The sequence below is a fragment of the Ananas comosus genome, linkage group 2 (assembly GCF_001540865.1).
Source record: "Ananas comosus cultivar F153 linkage group 2, ASM154086v1, whole genome shotgun sequence".
Taxonomy (NCBI): Eukaryota; Viridiplantae; Streptophyta; class Magnoliopsida; order Poales; family Bromeliaceae; genus Ananas; species Ananas comosus.
The window spans coordinates 13,319,668-13,343,258 of NC_033622.1; the positions used below are offsets into that span (position 1 = coordinate 13,319,668).

Here is a 23,591-nt window from a genome sequence, read left to right on the forward strand (position 1 = left end):
ACTGAGATTGGTTTTGGACTTTACATGTTCTAGGCCTTGTACCCGAATCTGCATGTGGGCTTGGTGCTTTATTTTTTTAGGCTGCTTATGGAATTAGTTCATTGAGCCCATAAGTAAATGATGGATTGAACCATTTTCAAATTAAATAACTCTAATCCATTTTCTCAAATTCCCCCTCCCCCCTCCCCCACTTTTTATTTTTTTTTGCTGGTTCTTCTTTTCTCTTTTTTTTTGACTGAGAGACAGAGAGAAAGAAAGAGAGAAACCCAACTCCCTCTCCCTCTCTGTGTACGGAACCGAGAGAGAAGGAGGAGTGCTCTCCTTTTCTTTCTTTCTTTCTTTCTCTTTTTTTTTGTTATTTTTTTCCATTTTTTTTATTTGTTTATTCATATCTTTTTTTTTGGTCCAAATATACGAAATTGATCACGTCGAGCTTGTTATGAAGATGGCGATGCTTATCACGAAGAACCGTGCCTATCATGAAGATGGCATATGGTTCGAGAAATGCCTATCACGAAGATGGCGAATCAAAACCATATTCGTCTATTTTTTATCATTTTTATTATTGTTTATTTTTTTATCACGTTTTGTTCAAGTACGCGGAGTTTAATTGTGTCGAGCCTATCACGAAGATGGCCACTCGATTAATCCTTTCGACCATGTCGAGTCTATCACGAAGATGGCCGCACGATTTACATAGTAAAATAAACGGTGCACGATCAACCGTTTTGACCATATCAAGCCTATCGCAAAGATGGCCGCACGGTTTACGTAGTAAAATATCCGGTGTTCGATCAATCATTTTGACCATGTTGAGCCTATCGCGAAGATGATCGCACAATTTAGAGATTAGCAATACATACGCACGGAGGAAGTGACGATTTGATGTCAAATTTAACCGATTTAAAACCTATCACGAAGATCGTTGGGTTGATCAAACCGATAAAAAATCACACTTACGCTATTCGTATGTATGAATTTCTCTTATTGTCGTAAAAGTCGTAGTGATCGTCGTTGCCGTCAAATGCAAGAACCAAAGTCTCTTTTTTTTTCTTTTTTTTTTTTCTTTTGCTGGGTACGGACAATGGAGGGGTGCACATGGCACCCGCTCTGCCAGCAAGCCCAAGGCTCCCACTTTCGTGCATGTACACGAGGGAGGGAGAGAGAGAGAAAACTATGTATTTTTTTCACTTTTTTCTTTTCTTCTTTTTTTTTTTCTTCTCTTTCGGATCTCTCTTCTTTTTTTTTTTTATTNTATATTCGAAATTATAATAAATTATAGTTCGAGAATCAAAGTGTTGCACCTCATATAAAATTTAGGGGTATTTTCAAAACGTAATATAGTTGAGGTGTCTGAATACATTTTAATTCTATCCCCGTGTGTGCCCTAGAGTTTTATAAATGACAAAGATACTCTTACCAGGTGACCAGTACTAGATGGAAATGGAAAGCGTATAGCCGGTCATACTGTTAGCTTGCCTTGGGCCACGGGTCTGGGCCCTGCTGCCCTGGCTAGCACGGCCCAGTGCCGTGCCGTGTCACGGGCTCTCCCTCAGTAGCCTGGACTGTGCTGGATTATTGGGCCGAAAGAGTTAGGCTCAGCACGATCGAAAAGTTTGGGCTGGCTTGGGCCAGTGAGGGTGCTTCGGCGTCTGTGCAATGCTGCAACCCGGCCCGAAGCAGTGCCTGGCTAGGCCGCCCCTGGTGGCCCAACCCGTTTTATACTCTTTATATATATGGACCTAATGCTCTTTTTTATATTATATTTTTTGTCAGCTTTTATGGCCCATTCAAAATTTTTCCGCCAATAACTTGGTACTTTTCCATTTTGTAGTATTTCACATACAGTCCAAAAGTTGAGTCTAATAAAATATCCTTCTTTCTTTTTTTTTTTGGAATGGCAGATTCAAAATCAAATTCAACAATAATTTTTCCAGTAAACATGAAAAATTGCTTTACCTTCTGTCTTTCTAAACATTTTTAAGAGCCCAACACATAATTGGGAAAAAAAAAAATATTTACCCTCTTGCATCCTTGACTACTAGTGCATTTTCTAAAAATAGCTAGTATATACAGCCTTCTATGGTCTCAACAATACTAGCTTTGTCAAAAAAATATTGCTGGTCATTATAATATTGTAAGGACTAATTTGGCAACTGGTATTGAACTGGATATTATGAGACCGCAAAAAGATGTTGGGGGAGGAAGGGGAACCGGTACTTGAAGGTGTCGGAGTTTGCAAGAGTAACCATGCCGCATCAAAAAATCACACTGGAATAGAATTATCAATCCCAAACAAGAGATTGGGACCGAACAAGATTGGAAAAAGTTTCGTTGTAATCTCACCAGCTCCAAACCCAAACCAACACTAGCTTCCCATCTTATCAAATTCAAATCTGGGATGCCAAATTAAGAAGCGCTAAAGACGGTTTTTTTTAATTGTATCTTGTTCTCAAATTTGTGCAATTATATTTTTTTCAAATTTGTACAATTATTGTTTCCCTACGGTTAACTTTTCAAATTCATTCTTCAACTTGCGTTGTTTGCAACACCTAAAAGGTTATTAATCATGGAATAAGCCATCTACAAGTTGGTATCAATCGCTGATTATCCGCAAACAACAACTACGACTCCATCCATTGCTTGCAATTCAAAACATTCTTCCAACAAAAGAAAAGTGAATTGGAGGATAATATCCCACTAAAGACTTAGTTCCCCATACACCAGAATCACTTCCATGTGACTTATAAAAATTTCTAGTGTGCATATTATTTGGTAAAGACAGCCTTAATTAGATGTGTTTTTTACACTTAATAACCATTTATTTTTCCACCATACCTTCTACCGAAAATATATACCATGCACATCTACTCTAATTATGGCATCAGGTGCTTACCAAAGGTACAATATTGTTGAATTACATTCAAAATAACAATCAATTTTCAGCCACGAATTTAATTCTATTATCTCAGATCCTAATTATATACCAAGAACAGGATCACCGTAAAATGAAGGATCGACAATCACAGCATTACATTGTTTAGTCTCCAACTTCAAAAATTAAAAAATATTCATTTTATTTGTTTAAAAGACAGACAAACTTTTGGTATCAGTTGTAGCATCCACCGGGTCCACCAAAATAAAATAAATGCCCATCATGCAATCCGAACTTGCCTGAATTAACAAGTGCACTAAGTGTGTAGCATGCTTCCTTGTCGTCATATCGAGCTTGTGCGCCATCAAATAAGTCATGAGAATTACCATCATGATCAAACATCTCAAGATTTTTAAAATATGCTGCCTTTCTCTCCAATTCACTAGCATAATGTCCACTACCCATCGGAGGACCAGTATCATTCTTGTCATAAATAACAACTCCACCCCACGAAATCTTATTTGCGCTATCAGCTAAAGTTGTAAAGAGAGATTTTGGCCAATAGCCTATTAATTTGGCATCACCTATATCTTCTCTATATAAAAACCAATCTCCAGATTTAGCATCCTGTAAGAAAAATAAGTGTCAAAAAATAAAATGGCAAGAAAAAATTAGTAGAGGTTAACTAGTCCTAATATCAAGTTACCAAAAAGTTAATGTGCATAATAATCTCAAAAGCATGCAATGTACAAATGCTTATTGGGTAAGAAGTAACAACATTCAAAGCGAAGAAATGATGGCATGTTGCAATTTTTTTTTAAATGGATATTTCTTCAATAGTTGAAAAGCTAATTTATTTTCTTAATTACCATCTCTTAAATTGCCAATTATGTCCTTTTAAATCCTTTTCAAGGCAATAGGGATCAATTAATGAAAACTTAAGAAAGAGAGAATGGATTGTATCATTGTATGTTAGATGACAACTAGCCTTTTGAAATGCGTCTAAATATAAAAAAATAATGAAATGCACCAGGTATAATATAATACACTAGGTATCAAATGCACAATAGGTACAATTCTTTTTCCCTTTTTTTGGTATTTGGGTCTTTATTTGCACGAATTGATTATAAACTGCAATATGTATGATAGTAAGGCATTTTTCTCATAAATATTAAAACATATATGGAATTTCAAGTTAGAGTAAGGTATTTTATTTCTACCAAATATTGCAAGTTTTGAAAACTGTGTGGTACATAAATAAAATATGTGTCAAATATCTTAATCAAGGAGTACGTCACTCAACCTTTTTTATACTAAGTGTTATATAGTACTGCTGACCATCGTAAATGGAGACAGGATTAACCACACTTCCTGGTGTAAGTATATCCCAATTGACCATTACAAAGCCTTCGCAGTCAAGATTATAACAACCTGTTGAATTATAATCATCCCTCTACATTTGAAAAAATAAAGTTATTTAGACTATTAAACATTTGCAAATTATAAATAACAAAAATAATTTCGCACTTACCGTCCAATATGTGAAAAAATGAAGTTTGTTGTCGTGATATAATTCTGGATATACCTATCATAACATATTGCTAAAAGGATTAAAAAAATTGAGACAATCACAATTAATTTAATCCAATAAAATAATAATGAAAAAATAACAAAAAATTACCAACTTGCTTTTGTAGATTTATGATAATTTACAAGGTTTAAACCTTTGTTATTAAAAATTGGATGCTACTTGTAGCAAAAGTTTTTTGAAAAAATCATTAGTTANTTCTTCCTCTTTTATTTATTTTTTATTTATTTATTTTTTATATTTTTATTTTATTTATTTATTTATTTATTTTTAACTCAAATATTCTCATTATTCATAGTCATAAATGTTTAAACTTTGCAGAGAGAAAATTTATTTCCGATTAATTAGAACAGCCACCAGGACCACCAAAATAAAATAAATACCCATCATGCAGTCCATACTTTCTCGAATCAACTAGTGCGGTAACATTATAGCAGTCTTCCCGATTAACATCAGACTTTGCAATATTTGCAAGGTCAATGGATCCGCCATTCGAATCGAAGATCTCAATATTTTTCACAAATGCTGCTTTTCCTTCCAATTCAGAAGAATAGTGCCCACTGCCCATCGGAGGGCCAATTCCATCTCGAGGATTGCTGACAACTCCACCCCATGAAACTATGGTCGCCTTCTCAGCTAAAGCCGTAAAGAGAGATTTAGGCCAATAACCTATCACTACAACAAAAGTACTTTTTAGTGGCGACTTTTTGGTGGCGACAGAGAATGTCGCCACTAATGCAAATAATATGGTGGCGACAGAGAATGTCGCCACTAATGCAAATAATATGGTGGCGACATTTATTTGTCGCCGCTAATGCATAGAAAATGGTGGCGACAATTATTTGTCGCCGCCAATGCACAAAAAATGGTGGCGACTTTTATTTGTCGCCGCCAATGTATATAAAATGGTGGCGACATACAAGAGTCGCCACTGAAATAGAATATATAGCGGCGACAGTTTGTCGCCGGTAAAAAAATAAAATTTTAGTGGCGATATTTGTCGCCGCGATATATCCTTATAAAGTGCGCCCGAACTTCCCTCCCTTTTTTTCACCACTCACCAACACATCATCTCTTCAAAATGACAATTTTACCCTTACTTGTTTAATGTCTATTACATAAGCTCTGGGGACTTTATTGTCTTTTAACATATAAAAAGAAATATAATAAAATTACAGCTGTATACACCATCTACCCTTTCTCCCTCAGCCTCACTTGTTTACCCATCTTCATCGTCCCATCCGCCTCCGCCAACTGTGGCTCCAGCACCCCTCATCGTCTCGTCCTCCCCTGCGGGCGCCAACAGTTGCTTCGCCGTGGGCCGCCTCCCACGCGGCTCCAGCACCCCTGCGGGCGCTGCAAACGTGCGCCGCCTCGTGGAGGTGCTTCGCCTCCCCACCCGCTGCGGCAACCACATCGTTGCCCTCCACATCCGCAACCCCCTCGCCGCCTCCACCCTCCTCTACTCCCACGGCAACGCCACATGTACGACCTCTTCCTCGAGCTCAGCATCCGCCTCCGGCGTCAACGTCCTCGGGTATGCCAACAAACCCCCCCACCCCACTACTTTATCTCTTTCAAAAAAAAGGGTTTGCCCTAACTTCTCACCGCTGCGGCCCTGCTTCCGACCCCTCCTCCTCCCTCTCTTCCCTTCCGGCCGCTCGCCGAACGCCATCGGAAGCCCTACTCTTCAGAAATCGAAGATCAAAGATCGGGTTCTTCACTTTTCAGAAATCAAAACCCTCCTCGTCGCCTCTTCCTCTTCCTCTTCCGCTTCCGCTATCTAACGATAGATCAGTAATTGGGTGGTTCTTTACAAACCAGGTACGATTTGAGTTTTCATTCTTCAAAGCAAAAGTTTGAAGCTTTTAGTCCATTCTCTGTTAAGCTTAAAATTTTAGGTTTCTCAAGGTTGTTCTATTGCATATTTATAATAAGATCTTTCTCTCAGTTGATAACTTTAAATCAGATTTTGATCGTGATTAGAATATATTGTGATCTAATTTTGTCCAGACTTTTGGTGTCTATTGTCTTACAATTGAAGTTTACCATGCAAGGAATGCACAGTTGGGCCATTTCCAATTTCGAAAAAGATGGGAAATTTTCTTTTATGTTCTTAGAAACTGTTTGTGACTAATTCATTCCTAATCACATCCCATCATATTATTTTGTTCCTCAATTTGTTCTTGTTACAACCTCTTATCCTGTTTTTTTTTTTTTTTTTCTTTACATTTTTGTTTCAGTTACATGCTCCACATCCTTAGCATACCCAAGGTCTTGTATGATAGGGTCCTTTTTGCAGCTCCCATCAGCTTAAGATTGTTGTTGTTGTTGTTGTTTTTTTTTTTATGGTTTAAACTTTTAAGCCTGTTTGGTCTCTCTATAACGCTATTGCAAAAACTTCAAATGTAGAGCTTTCAGAAAGTTCGTAAATTTTNTATTTTATTTTATTTTGAAGAGATCAATGAAAAAGTTGAATACACAACATCATCCTGTTATGCCACCCTTTATTTCAATTTTAAATTCGACATAAAATAAAAGGAGTAGGCTAAAACAAAAAGAATATATATATAGAGAGAGAACTAAGCTACTAAGCTACTACTATTAATAGCATTACGTCATTGGTGCTATTAGATTTTCACTCATTGGATGAAAGGATGTACAGTGAGAAAATAGTGGTTGATTGAATAATATAATCTAATATATGAAAATGGTCAATGGGGTAGATTTAAAGGCGAAAAACTTATTAGCACTAAGTATTTGATGCTATTAATAACATAATAGTCTGACTATAGAGCTACTATGCTTTAAAAAAATTAAATATAATAAAATTGGTGTTTCCAATTTTTTGGTACTTGGATTAAGAATTGTAGGATCGGAATCCCTTTATGGTTGAATGGTCTCAATTGGGTAATAATATTAATCCAAATGTCAGAAATGGTCAAAGATATTGATCCAAGAGCCAAAAAGTTGAAAGCATGAACTTCTTTATAATTTTGCAAGCATAGTAGCTCTACTATATATATATACATGTATATATATATATAATGTATTACGTACATGAAATCCTGTTTCTATAGAATTAGTGATTTCGCGATTATTCACCACCCATATGATGGATCCACTTAGATGTGAAGGTTTAATATCACTTGGTAGATTCCAAACATTTATCTTGGCTCTGGAACCATAATATAGGCCGGATAGTTCTGTTTCATAAGCAGCCCACTACAAAAAGAGAAAAGGAGCTACATAAATAAACCATCTTTATGGTCATTGTAAAGAAAATTTCAAAAATATAAATACTTGCTGATACATTAATAATAACAGACACTTTGAAGCACAAACTAGATTTATATTTATAATAATAGTCAAACTTTCATTGTATATTTTTTTTGGCGAGACAAAAGGCTCTTTTAAATTTTTCATATTGAAATGCTGTTATAAATTTTAGGAAAAACTTCAAAAACCCCCCTTGTGGTTTAAATTTTTTTCACTTTAGTACCCAGTGATTTAAAATGTATTAAGTTAGTATCTTGTGGTTTATCACTTTATCACTTTTGCACCCTGTGGTTTAAAGTGTATCAAGTTAGTACCCTGTGGTTTTGCACTTTATCACTTTAGTACCCTGTGGTTTTAATTTTGTATCAAGTTAGTATCCTGTGATTTTTTAAACCATAGGGTACTAAAGTGATAAAGTGTAAAACCATAGGGTATTAAAGTGATAAAGTGCAAAACCACAGGGTACTAACTTTGTTAAATATAAAAATGTTTAAACACCGTTCTCTAACAGCTTAAGCTTTTAGAGTATAACGGTTGTTTTACATGGTAGCTTAAGCTTTTAGAGTACAACGGTTGTTTCACATGGTATCAGAGCAGTAGGTTCTGAGTTCGTAATTTCCTCTCATTTAATTCAAGCCCACGTTATGGGCCGACTAAAAAGTCTCGAGCCCAGACGTGAGGGGGAGTGTTAAATATAAATATGTTTAAACACCGTTCTCTAACAGCTTAAAATTTTAAAGTACAACGGTTGTTTCACAAACTTGATACACTTTAAACCACAAGGTACTAAAGTGATAAAGTGGGAAACCATATGGTACTAACTTGATACACTTTAAACCATAGGATACTAAAATGAAAAAGTGTAAAACCGCAAGGGGGATTTTTGAAGTTTTTTCTAAATTTTATGATCTTTCATAATAGTCTACTTTACAATCAAGTGGCCTTTTGATGAACTACTGAAATAAATATTTTATAGAAAAGGACGAAATAATACTTAGGTTTTAGTTTTGAAAGGTTGATCTTGCTTTAAAGAGTGAAATAAATTTCCATCAAAATATCACTTAATTTAAATTACTCAATAATTGTTAAACTTAGAAATGCTCCACATCTACAATTAAAATTAAAGATTTTGAAAACTTCTTAGTTGTTAGGTACAAAATGATGTTAAAAAAGAATAAAATTTTATTTTTAGATATTTCAAATAGTATAGATTATCGTCCATATAGATATGCCATTATTCAAAATAAAGTAGTAGTACATGAGCTTCGAAGCATAATTATAACTTGTAATTAACAAACATAAAGAAGTTAAAGAATCACTGATTGAAAACCACCTAAACATCTAAAGAGTTGATCAGGTTGTATATATCTAAGAGAAAGTTGAGAAGACTAAGTGAATATTGTAGTCAAGCTTTATTAATTAGTGCCAAATGATTCATTGAAGCTCGCTTAAGTATATATTACTATTTGGCGACCAGCTTACATGTGTGATTTTGTTTGGATCTCTATGTGCTCCAAGCTGTAAACAAAAAGCAGCAAGGTTAGCATTGCTTATAAATAAATTCCTTTTTGTGTTTGAAATTAGTTGTTCACTACACAAGAGAAGACACTTTTAACAAATTAAGTACAAAGATACTCATCATATATCCTCTCTAGTAATACGAGTTCAATGTTCATTAACATTTTGTTATATATATGAAAACTAATTAATTTGCTTTATATTTAGTGTCGTTAGTTTGTGAAATTTCAACATGCTAAAATTTAAAGTAAACTTCTGTGAATCAGTGATCTGAAACGAATTACTAATATATATGTAGGGTAAACTATATGCAACATTTATTTACAAATAATAGGCAAAAAATTATAGTAACATAAAGAGAGATTCTTAGTCCACAACCCAAAAGTAGTAGTGCCATAAATAAATAAATTAAAAGTCATAGCATTACATATTGCATAACGTCTAGGCAGGTGGCATGTGAGGGCATTTAATACCTTATTTATATAAAACTAATGTATATATAATGAGGGAAATTAACATATTTAGAAAACAAGAACTATATTCAAATTACATTTTTTCAGGAGAATCTGTGAATTTTTTTTTAATTTATATCAATACAAACTGGATTAGATCAAATTTTGTGGCATGCCAATTAAACTTTTTTATTTTTCTTTAATAATTAGATATTTTTAACATATCATCTGTGAACTATTTTCATCAATATTAGATGTCCAGTGTTAATTAGATTAGAGGTTTATTCCATTAACGGTTGATCTTGAGGTAGCAGTTTTTTAAGCCTTCATCTCTTGCTAACTTGAGGCTCAACATTTCTCAATGTGGAGTTTACCCATGAAGTCTCTATGATTGAATTTAGATATATAAGCTAAATTACAAAAAAAAAAAACTCCTATGTCAAAATTCATTTTTTCGCTTTCCTCCACTCCTATTATTTAAGAATCTACACTTTACCTCCCTAAAAAATAAAAAATATTCATTTCGGACTCTGCTATCAGTATTTCATTAGGGTTCCGTCTATATACTATTATTATATATATTTTTATACTGAAAATACCCTTCTACGGATGAAGAAGAGTTGGGGAGAAGAGGAAGAGGGAGAGGGCATGTTGGTCATTTTGTCAATATAGTTAACATCGTACCCCTCTGTGTAGGGATGTCAATAGATATAGATATTCAAAATTTTATCTGAACCCGAACCCGAACCCGAACAGAGCAAATTTATTCAATGCTAAATGGATATGGTTTCGAATATGAATATCAAAAATAAAAACCCGACGGACATGAATAGAAATATGGATTTTGACTATACCCGATCCAAACCCAAACTCGACCCGAACCCAATCCGTACCCGAATTTGAATTTATATTTTAAAATTTTAAAATTAATATAATATATTTTGAAATGTTGAAAAGAGAAATAATTGTTTCGAGTTCAGATTTCCGGGCTCGGGTTCGGGTTCGGGTTAGGGTTTCGCGTTTCTGGTTGGGTTCGGGTTCGGATATGTATTTTTAAAATCCGTCGGGTTCGGGTTCGGGTTCGGGTTTCGGGTTTAGAGTCGAGTTCGGGTTGGGGTTTTTGAAAATTCGCTCCGAATCCGACTCTTTGATATCTTTATCTCTGTAAATATTTTTTATTTTTTAGAAGGATATCTCTACCTCTGTAAATATTTTTTTATTTTTTAGAAATATAAAGTGTACATTTTTTAAATAATAGAAATAGAAAGTGAAATATATATATCTATATATATATATATATAGTACGTACGTACCTCAAGCATGCTTGCTCAGGGACCAAATGTGCTATAATTATTTGTTGGCTTTTGGAATATATTGTGAGAAGCATGAAAATATATATACCTGAATTTTATGGATAGAAGGATCAAAAGGTTTTAGCAGCTCTCTTCCATTAACATTCTCGCCCACCGTGAGAAAACAAATTAATAGAAAACGTAGTACATGAGATAGCTTGGAGGCCATTTTTGTGGAAAAAATAGATAATTAAGTTGATCTATTGTGCAATCCCTCTTTCCTCTTAAATACAAAAAATTATTGTACCCAGCAATAAATGTTCATATCTTTGATATTATTAGATACTAAATATACAAATCTCTAATTTGGCCATAGTTAATTTTTTCTCTTAGTATGGTCCAATCCAAGATAACATTCCATTTCAATATCTAACATCCTCTTTTGGTCTGTCTATATAGGTTTATGTGGTTTAACTTTTGAAAAAGTGATTCTATTTATGTAATTTTGGTTCAAAAAATTATTTTTAATTAATAACTCTAGAGTGTTTTGTTCAGCCAAGAGAAAAAAAAATATTTTTGAGATTGGAAAGTTTTCTGAAGTAAATTTATAAATTTTAGATTTTAAATTTTAAATTTTAAAATTAACTTTTAACTTTAAATTTTTATTTTAATCCAAACATGGAATCAAATCTTAGGCAGCAAATTTTAGCTTCTTTTCATTTTGGGGCTTCTAAAATTAGAAATTTAATTTTGAAAATTGTACTAAAGTTGTAAATCATAATGACCAATGTGATACATTTATTAGTTAAAAATTCTCTACACTATCTATAGTTTGACCGGTATTCTTTGATCTAAAATTTAAATCCTCTATCATTATCTTTATAAAATTTTGAAGTTTAGCTGCTCAAATTAAAACTATTTGTTCATTAAACAAATAATATTAAAAATTTAAAATTTAATTTTTAAATGATTTAAATATTATAAATTTTGTCTTATGAGAGTATTGAGATGTCCAAAATAAGTTAGATGCCCACACTATATACCGGAATTATTCTTGTCCTACACTTTTATATACCCACCGTTCCTAAAGCAAGTGACAAAGGGTTTGGTGGTTGGTACCCGAGGTTTCAAATTCGAATTCTAGTTGATTCACATTTTTAGCTAAATTTATTTCTAAATAAAATATACCTCTCAAAAAAAAAAGAAAAAAGTACATGAAATATAATAAAGTAATTCATGTCGTTATCAATGAATTTTCGGGCTTGCTTCTGGGCTGGGTTTAATTGATTGTCGGAGACCCAGACGTTGAGATGTCAAGAAATAAATAAAATGTCTAGGACCAGGCGACCAGCTAACTTTTCTTAGGTCCCAAAATTGTAGGCCCACCCAAGCCTATTAAGGTTGTATCTAATCCAATCTACAAAGGCATTGGGCACATCAAAATTCAACAACTAATTCAAAATATTAAATATGTAAACAAATAAAATTTAAAATCCAAGATCGGCAACAAATCAAAAATATCACTGAGTTAGGACAATAGTAAATTCGGATTCAGCAAAAATTCGGTAATAAAATTCGTATTCTAATTTTTAAATTTGTTGAAAAATACAGATAAAAACGAATTTGTCAATTATTCGAATACGTAATTTTTACGGATAGCTTAATATTCGAAATAAAAAATTCGACTATTAAATTTTTTTTTTTTCTCTAAATTTATGCTATTAGCCGGGTGCAGCCGAGGTGGTTTCAAAATTGTAATGGTGAGCAGTGCTCAGCCTCGCGGGGGGTTCCGGTGGCGAGCGATGCGCTGTCCGGTGGTTCCGAACTTTCGATGCTCGGCGCCTCGGCCTCACGGAGGGTTCCGATGGCAAGCAGTGCGGGACTGGAGTGGTTCCGAAGAATTCGAACTTCTGATGCTCGGCCTCGCGGGCATTCCGGTGGCGAGCAGTGCACGGCCCGGGGCGAGGAGGGTTCCAAAAAATCCGATCTTCGCTGTCGCGCAGTGTGTGGCCCTGCCTCAGCTTCTGATGGCGATCGGCAAGCCGCCGGAAGGGAAAGGGGGGAGGAGAAGGGATTGGGGCAGAGGCAGGGAAGGGGGGAGAAGAAGGGATGGAGGAGGAGGCAGGGAAAGGGGGAGAAGAAGGGATGGGGGAGCGTGCCGCGTGGCCCGTGCGCGAAGAGAAGCACCGTTTTTTTGGCGAATAATTCGGCGGTGGAGTTTAATTCTCGAATAATTACCTTAAACTCAAAAATTCGTGAATTATTCCGAACTTTTTAGAAAAGGTACGTAATTTGTTATTCAAAAAATTCACAAATAAAAATTCACAAATAATTCACAAATTAACTAACAATAGAATTCACCCGTTTAATCGCTGGATTTTAAAACGGATGACGTCAGTACAACACTATGCTCAGTTAATTAAACATACAAAGTTTTTTTTTTTTTTGAAAGAGATAGGTAGCACGCTAGCAGTTTCATTTATTTTATTTAGAAATAAACTTAGTTAGAAATGTGAATCAACTATGATTCGAACTTGGGACCTCACATACCAACCACCAAGTCCTTGGCGACCAAGATTGAAGCGGATATTATAACACTGCAAAGAAAAATGGGGAGAGGAAGGAGATCTGATAGCTAGAAGATTTTGAAATTTGCAGGAGTAACTTGGTTAGGTCAAAATTTTATACTGGAATAGAATTATCAATCCCAACCAAGAGGTTGGGTTGGGACTGAGCAAGACTGGATAAAGTTTCATTGTGTCTCATTAGCTCCACCCTCAAACCAACACACTTCCCCATCTTATCAAATTCAAATCTGGGATGCCAAAGAAGCCTGGAGACGATTTTTTTTAGATGTATCTAGTTCTCAAATTTGTGCAATTAATTAATTTTTTTCAAGTTTGTCCATGCATGCTGTTAACCTTTCAAATTTATTCCTCAACTTGTGTTGTTTCCAACGCCCAAAATGTTATTAAGCGTGGAATAAGCCACCTAGAAGTTGGTATTAATCACTGATTATCCACAAACAACAACTAGTATTCCATTCGTTGCTTGCAGTACAAAATATTCTTCGAACAACAGAAAAGTGAATCGGAGGATAAATATATATCGACCCAGTAAGCACTTCTCTGCCATCCTCCAGAGTCAATTCCATGTGGCTTATCACCAATTAGCTCAACTACAACAAGGACCCTAACTTTTTTTAATTGGTGCCCAATTATATACCAACAACAGGATCACTATAAGATGAAAGACCAACGATAACAGCATTACATTGTTTAGCCTCCAACTTGAAAAAATAAACGATATTTATTTTATTTGTTTAAAAGATTGATAAATTTTTTTTATCAACCATCGCATCCACCAGGTCCACCAAAATAAAATAAATGTCCATCATGTCGTCCATACTTGCTTGAATCAACAAGTTTACTAATTGTGTAACATTCTTCCTTATCGGCAAATCGATCTTGTTCGCCATCAATTAAGTCATGAGATTTACCATCAGAATAAAATATCTCAATATTTTTAAAATATGCTGCTTTTCTTTCCAATTCACTAGCATGGTGTCCACTACCCAATGGAGGACCAGCATCATCCGTATCATAACTAACCATTCCACCCCATGAAACCGCATCTGCCCTATCAGCTAAAGTTGTAAAGAGAGACTTTGGCCAATAACCTATTAATCTGGGTTCACCTAAATCTTCTCTGTATAAAAACCAATCTCTAGTTTTAGCATCCTGTAAGAAAAATAAGTGTACGAAAATTAAAATGACAAGAAAACATTAGGAGAGGTTAGCTGATCCTACCGCATGTTTTTTTGTTAAGAAATAGATAGCTAGCTACCTGTTTCATTCATTAAGTAAAATGAATTAGGCATACATGATCCTACCGCATGTTAATGTGCATAATAATTAATCTAGTATACAATGTTACGATTGCTTAGTAGGTAAGAAGTACTAAAAGCATTCAAAGTGAAGAAACAATAACAACATTCAAAGTGAAGAAACGATGTCACGTTGTAACTTTTTTCTATGGATATTCCTTCACTAGTTGAAAAGCTAATTCATTCTCTTACCATCTCCTCTTAAATTGCCAATTACGTCCTTTTAAATCCCTTTTAAGGCAAGGGGGATCAATTAATCAAAATTGAAGAGAGTTTTTAAGAATAGATTGTATCTTAGATTAGCCCTTTGGAATGCGTCTAAATATAAAAGAATAGTCAAATGAATGGAAGTATTTAACGAATATTAGGAGTTGAGTTAGAATATTATTAATAATAGCTAAACACTTGTGCCATTATCAACTTTCCAGCCCTTAATTCCATAACTATGACACCATCAAAACCTAAATTGTAGACACCCAATGGTCAAAATTTGATAGAAGGAAACAATTGCTACTATCAGTAATATTCTAGCTCCACTATAAAATTAGTTAGCCTAAATAAAGAATAAACAGTTAAATATCAATTAGCTTTGATAATATGAGATTGTGACATTTGATCCTCAATTTATTATAATTTTCAGTTTAAACTTTGTATATTATTGTAATCAAGTCTTGCCATCAAATTAAGTTAATTCAATGATAATGTATCACTGATTTTGCAGCTTACTGAATATTGCTACATCCTCAATTGTAACCAACCTGCATTGCACGATAATGACGTGGCATAGACATGACCTTATAGTCAGTGCCACGTCATCATTACATCACTACTAAGATTATGATTGAAAAAAAAAAGGTATTGCTTACACCTAATGCGTGAAATTATCTAAGGACTACAAACAAAGTATAAATCAAGAGTTTTTCAAATTAAAGCATAATCTATTAGATATATTTACAACATAAAAAAGGTGAGCATTAAAAAAACTTGTAAATTCTAGACAATAATTTTGCATGCATCAAACAAGTTTTATTTAGTGGGTTTGAATGATTTGGTGCACCAAGTGTAAACAAAAACTACATTTGTATATCTCTCACCCTCCCATGCACCTAATGATGTAGTGATGATGTGGTATTGATTGATACACTACTTTAACATGACACCATCATTTTGGTTACAATTAGTGATATAATAATGACTAGTATGCCATGTTATTATCATATTAGAAAAGAACAAATCCGCCCCTGTAGCAAGTGGCAAAGGACTTGGTGGCTGGTATCCAAGACTCAAGTTCGAATTTTAGTTGATTTACATTTCCAACTAAGTTTATTTCTAAAATAAAAGAACAAATCCAGTCAACTTAAATTGAAGAATTTAATTGCTACAATTTGGATTGTTTGAGCTAGAAATTGTGAAAGATAAATACTTAAGGACTAAAGTGTCATCTACATCATAATTTAAGAACAAATGATGAAACTTAGCTTTTATAATACTAAACTAAGGGAAAAGCAAATAGTGACACTACTACAGTGTATAATATTTGTTTTCATCTAAAATAGTTGTTAGTAGTTAACTTAAAAGTAATTTGGTCAATTAATTCACAGTGGACTTGTAACCATTCCTTGAAAACATTCTCTAATTCAAGAAATAATTTGATAAGATATTTTGATAAGATATTTCTACACTTCTACTAGTCTATAATAATATTGAAATATCAATTGTAAAAAATCATTAAACTAATTTGAAAGTCCATGGTAGGTCCACAATATGTTTTTTTTCGGGAGACATAGTTACATATGTGTCTTTACTTGGACCGGCTAGTTATAAACTGCAATAATACAATATTTTCTCATAAGTATTATAACATATTTGGAATTCCAGTTATAGTTAGGTATTTTATTTCTACTAACATTGCATGTTTAAAACTATGCTATGCATAAAATGAAGTCTGTATCAAATATCTTAACTGACCTTTTTTACACTAATTGTTATATAGTACTGCGCTCCATTATAAATGGAAACAGGACCAACCACACTTCCTGGTGTAAGTACATTCCAATCAACCATTACAAAGCTTTTGCACATAAGATTATAACAACCAGTTGAATTATAACCATCCGCCTACAATTGAAGAAATAAAGTTATTTACACCATTAAATGCTTCGCAGAATACAAATAACAAAAATAATTTCACACTTACCGTCCAATATGTGAAAAAGTGAAGTTTGTTATCGTGATATAATTCTGGATATACCTATCATAACATATTCTTAAAAGGATTAAAAATCGAGATCCTCAGAATTGATTTAAGCCAATAAAATAATGATGAGAACAATACAAAAAATTAACTTGCTTTTGTAGATTTATAATAATTTACAAGTGGTTTGAGCACCTTTGTTATTAAGAACTGGATGCTGCCCATAGCAAAAGCTTTTTGAAAAATCATTAGAAAGTGAAACTTATTGCAATACATTTTAAAGCACTTTATTTTACTTTATTTTTCTAAAGAGATCATTGAAAAAGTTGAATACATAGCATCATCCAATCCTGCCGCCCTTTATTTCAATTTAAAATTTGAAATAAAACAAAGGGAGAAAGCTAAAAACAATGTGTGTGTCTGTGTGTGCGCGCGCACGCGTGTATATAGAGTGTGTGTGTGAGAGAAAAAGAGAGAGAGTTAGACTACTATACTATCCGTAGCATAGAGACTTCTGTGCTATCAAATTATTTTTAATGATGCGGCTTTCGAATCGATGATCATTCCATTAGATACGATCTACGCTATTGAAAATACTTAGAAACTAAATTTTATATATTTTTAATTCAATATTATTTGATTAGTGATAAAAAATTTCAAAATTAACAATTTTAATGGTTGATATGATACGTTTGTCACCGACCGTTCCTAAAGCAAATGGCAAAGGACTTGGTGGTTGGTACCTGAGGTCCAAAGTTTGAATCCTTGTTGATTCACATTTCCAGCTAAGTTTATTTCTAAATGAAATAAACGAAGCGGATAGCGTGCTACCTAACTCTCAAAAAAAAAGATATGATACGTTTGTTAATTTTTTAGTGTAAAATAATTCAAATTCGATGACATTTTTATAAAATATTCTATTCACTATGTAGAGTAAAAACAGTATATTTTATCTATTATTATTTTTTTTATAAAATTTGTATTTTTAGCTGTTCATTTTTAAACTATTCATTTGATATGTAAATAATATCGAAAAATTATAAAATTTAATTTTTTAAATACTTTCAATAGTGTCGATTAAATTTAATAGAGCCGAAACTATCGATTTGAAAGTTATATCATTAAAAACAATTTGGTATACCTATAGTATAGTAGCCGGATTATATATATATAATATCATATTACGTACTTGAAATCCTGCTATCACGGCATTAGTGATTTCATGCTCATTCGACACCCACATTGCGTACCCACTTTGCTGCTGTGAAGGTTTAATATCATGTGGTAGACTCCAAAGATTTATCTTGGCTTTAGAGCCATAATATTCACCTGACCCCTTCGTCGCATAAGCAACCCACTACAAAAGAAGAAAAGGAGCTGCATAAATAAATCATCTTCGTCGTAATTGTGAAAAAAAATTTTCAAAAATGTGAAAACTTATTGATATAGTAATAATAATAGAAACTGTGAAGTGCAAAACTAGCTAGATTTATATTTATAACAATAGTCAAACTTTAATTGTGTGTGTGTGTGTATCTGTGAGATAAAAAACTCTTTCAAATTTTCATACTGAAAAACTTTTTTTAAAATTCTCATACTTTTTCATTGTAAATTAAGTTAAATTGAAAAGTAGATTATATAAAAGAACAAGCTCAGTTAGGAGGTAAAAAATATAGCAATTAAGCTGGGGTGATTTTAGAAGTATTAACGGACTTTGTGCTTCTATTTTGTTCTCAATGATAGTAAATCTGAATTGATGATTATTGCTGCTACATTCGATTTGGAGTATTTGGACAACATGCATTAAATTTTATGATATTTCATAATAATCTACTTTAAAATCGAGTAGCTTTTGATAAACTACTGAAATTTATAAAAAAATGATGAAATAATACTGATCTTGCTTTAAGGAGTGAAATAAATTTCCATCAAAAGATCACTTAATTTAAATTTCTCAATACCGTTAAACTTAGATTCATTTCACATCGGAAATTAAAATGATTAATTTTGAAAATCTCTTAGTTGCATATTTGGTACATAATGATATTGATGTTAAAATATTATAAAATTTATAGATATTTCAGATAGTATGGTTTATCGTCGATATAGATATTTTATCATTCAAGATAAAGTAGAAGTATATAAGCCTCCATATACTTCAAGAAGCACTTCAAGTCAAGTGCAAAGTGTAATTATAACTTGTAATTAACAAACATAAAGAAGTTAAAAACATCATTGATAGAAAACCGTCTAAACATCTAAAAGTTAGTCAGGTTGTGTTGGAGAGAAAGTTAAAAAGATTAAGTGAATATCATAATCAAGCTTTATTAGTGGCAAATGATTCCTTCAAGCTTGCATAGATATTACTATATGGCGACCTGCTTACATGTTTCATTTCTATTGAATCGGCTGTTTTACCATGCGTTCCAAACTGTAAACAGAAAGTACTAAGGTTAGTATTGCGTATAAACAAATTCCTTCTTTCATATGAAATTAGTTATTGACTACACAAGAGAAGACATTATACAAAGTACAATGGTACTCACCATCCTCTCTAATAATGCGAGTTCAATGTTCATTAACATTTTTTTTTTTTAATATACGAAGACTAATTAATTTGCCTTAAACTTACTGTTGTAGATAATTTAATTTCAACATGTTAAAATCTACAGTACATTTTTAAATTAAAAAATAAGTAAATCTTAATTAAAAAATTTGAATATGTGTGCAAAATCTTTGTGAGTCAGTTTGAAATGAATTACTCATATGTAGGTTAAATTAAATATATGCAACATGTAAAACTAATAGGCAAAGAATTATAGTAAAAGAGAGAGATTCTAAGGCTTAGTTTGGTATTGAGGTATATCTAACGCTATTAGATAAAATGGAGTTGAGGAGAAAGTATATAGTGATATACCTTTGCGTTATCCGGTGGGACCGCAGAAAATATATCGTAACCGACTAATCGCGATATACGGAACGCAATATTACGTACGGAAACAAACATGGTATTTTTCTAACGTACTTCCTCACCGCACGTAACGCAATCTCCCCGTAATTCCAAACGAAGTCTAAGTCCACAACCCAAAAGTAGTAGTGCTATTTGATTTATATATAGATATCCTAAACTCCTAGTAGTTAGTAGTGTATGACATGAAATACCACCACAATGTGGTACCATAAATAAATAAATTAGAATTCATAATATTACATATTGCATAATGTCTAGGAAGGTGGCAAGTGAGTGCATTTATAGTTTACTCATGATACAACTAATATATATATATATATATATAGAGTGGGCTGGTATGCTTTTGGAAGCACGGAGCCCTCCGTGCTTTCAAGTTGTTTTCGATGTTCGGACTTTCGAATCGACGATCGGCTCCGTTAGAGTCGATCTAGAGTATTTGAAGTATCTAGAAAATAAATTTTGCGATTTTTCGATATCATTTGCCTAGTGATCGAACGGGGCTCAAAATCAATAATTTTAACGGCCGTGGTGAGCCGTTGCAAAGTTTAACGGTGTAGAAATAATCCAATCACATGAAATTTTGATAGAAAATTCTTTATACCATATAAAACAAATCAATAACTTCGATCTAAAATTTAATGTCATATCATCATATTTTGTGAGATTTTATTTTCAGCCGTTGATTTTTGAGCCATTCGATCACTAAGGCAAATGATATCGAAAAATCGCAAAATTTATTTTCTAATACTTCAAATTACTCTAGATCAAGTTAACGGAGCGATCGTCGATTCGAAAGTCGAACATCGAAAACAAAGTGAAGCACGGAGCGCTCCGTGCTTCCAAAAGCACCCTAGCCGCACTCTATATTATATATTATAATAAATATATATATAGTAAGGCTACTATGCTATAGGAAGCACGGAGCCTTCCATGCTTCCAGCTCGTTTTCAATGTTGCAACTTTTGAATCGTCGATCGGCTCCGTTAAACTTGATCTAGAGTATTTGAAGTATCTAGAAAATAAATTTTATGATTTTTCGATATCATTTGCCTAGTGATCGAAGGGGCTCAAAATCAATAATTTTAATGGTTATAGTGAGCCGTTTGCATAATGTCTAATAGGATTGGGACCATTGTCCTATCAAGTCGTTTTGCATGATCGGAACTTCAAATTGATAATCGGCACCGTTGAAATTGATCAACACAATTAGAAATATTTAGAAACCAAATTTTGTAATATTTAAAAATCATTATCAAGTTCATCTTAAGAGTTCAAAAATAAACAGCCATAAATGAATAACCTTCTTAAAATAGAGGTTAGACTTTCTCAATTCATAATCAGAGTTATCAAACATTATCTAAATAGTATAAAAAAATTTCTATCAAAAATTCAAGCAATTTGGATTGTTTTACACCGTTAAACAAGCAAACGGCTCATATAGGCCGTCAAAAATTGTCGATTTTACGACACTTTGATCACCATGTAAATAATTTTTAAAATTTATGAAATTTAGTTTCTAGATATTTTAAATACTTTAGATCAACTTCAACGGCTCCGATCATCGATTCGGAACCTCTATCATCAAGAACAATTTGATAAGACAAGTACTACAATCCTATTAATAGGATAGTAGCCCTAGCCTATATATATATATATACATATATATAGTGAGGGGAAAATATATTTAGAAAACAAGAACCAAATTCAAATTACATACTTTCAAAAGACTTAACTTATATTTGTGATAAAATTCTTTGATTTATATCAAATATAGAATCGATCAAATCGAATTCCATGGCATGCCAATTATACTTTCCGTTTTTCTTTTAATAATTAGATATTTTCAACATACCATCTGTGCACTATTTCAGTCAATATTAGATGTCGAGTGTTCTTCTTCTTTTTTTTTTTTTTTTTTTGTGAGAGAGAGAGAGAGAGAGAGAGAGAGAGAGAGATAAGTGTTAAAATAGATTATAAGTTTATTCGATTGATGGTTGATCTTGAGTTTGGGGGGACCTTCATGTCTAGCTAAACGGAGGCTCGAGCCTCCGGAACATGCATAGAAGTCTTTTATTAAGTTTGGATCGTATTTTTCATGTGGATTTTTCTTTTGGAGTCTTTATGATTGAATTCATATTTATATATATAAATAGTACGTACCTGATCAAGTATTCTTGCCCATGGATCAAATGTCCTACAATTTGTTGGCATATGGAATATATTGTGAGAAGCATGAAAATATATATACCTGAATATTGTGAGTGAAAGGATCAAAAGGTTTTAGTAGCTCTCCTCCATTAACTTTCTCGCCAACCACGAGAAAACAAAGTAATCCTAAAGAAAATATATGAGAAAGCTTCGAGGCCATGGAAAAGCAGATATAAGTCTTCTGTGCTATTCCCTCTTTCCTCTTAACTACCAAAACAATTGTACCCACATATTTTAAAATTTTAATTTCGAATAGTAAAAGACATTAAATGTGCATATCTTCCACAGTACTAGATAATAAATGTGCAAATCTTTAGTTTGACCATTGTTTTTTTTTTTTCTCTTAATATGGTCCAATTAATCCAAGGGATAACACTCCATTTTCAATATCTAACAAACTCTCTCAATTAATATCGACTTATTTGTCTTATTTTGAAAACGTAATTCAGCCAAAGTAATTTTGGTTAAAAAAACTATTTTTAATTATTAGCAATAGAGTGTTTGATTGTGTCGTCAAAAAAAAATAATTTTTTTGAAATAATTTTGCAAAGTGGTTTGCCAAATTTTCTGAAATAATCTAAAATTTCAAAATTTAAATTGTATATATAAATATAAATTTAAAAACTTTAAATTTTATTTTTTAAATTTTCAGATTTTGAATGTGAATTTGGGTTTGAAATCTAGAATTTAATTTTTGATATTTAAAATTTAAAATTTCAATGTAAAATAATAAATTAATAAATTAATAAATTAATAAAAGAAATTTTAAATTTTAAATTTTAAATCTAAAATTATAACTTCAAATTTTAAAATATAAATTTTAATTACCAATTTAAAATTTAATATTTAAATTTAAATCTAAAATTAAATTTTATATTTTAGTTTTGCCAAAAATCAGAAGAATCAAATCTTAGGTAGAATATTTTAGCTTCTTTTAATTTTTGGGACCTGTAAAGTAGAAAATTTAATTCTAAAAATTAATACCAGATTTTACAAAAAGTGTAGTAAATGCTTTATTGAAAGAAATTATTTTTATGCATAAAATTACTTTTTAAAAATGTTAAACCAAACAATCACACCAACACATACATATATACATTATATATTATAATATATATATATATATATAGAGAGAGAGAGAGAGAGAGAGAGAGAGAGACCGGCTACTATACAATCGATAGTACCAAGCTCTTTATACTATCGAGTTTTCTACCGTTATATTATACTAATCTACCAACCACCCACTCAATCATAGGGGACCATTATCATCCTAACCGCACATCCTTAATTTCATCCAACTGATGAAATCTCGATAGTACCAAGTGTTT

General features: G+C 32.6%; 2 protein-coding genes across 2 annotated transcripts; both read right to left on the reverse strand.

Annotated features, from left to right (window-relative positions):
* LOC109727897 lies at positions 3,110-5,696 on the reverse strand. Its single transcript, XM_020258111.1, has 5 exons — positions 5,687-5,696; positions 4,891-5,099; positions 4,407-4,460; positions 4,179-4,328; positions 3,110-3,502 (listed from the first exon to the last, which is right to left on the reverse strand). The coding sequence occupies exons 1-5, from the start codon at positions 5,694-5,696 to the stop codon at positions 3,110-3,112; spliced, it is 816 nt and encodes a 271-aa protein (XP_020113700.1).
* Positions 14,352-22,413, reverse strand: LOC109727908. Its single transcript, XM_020258124.1, has 5 exons — positions 22,304-22,413; positions 19,471-19,515; positions 18,274-18,441; positions 16,859-17,008; positions 14,352-14,744 (listed from the first exon to the last, which is right to left on the reverse strand). Exons 2-5 carry the CDS (start codon positions 19,477-19,479, stop codon positions 14,352-14,354), a joined length of 720 nt encoding a protein of 239 aa, XP_020113713.1. The 5' UTR covers positions 19,480-19,515; positions 22,304-22,413.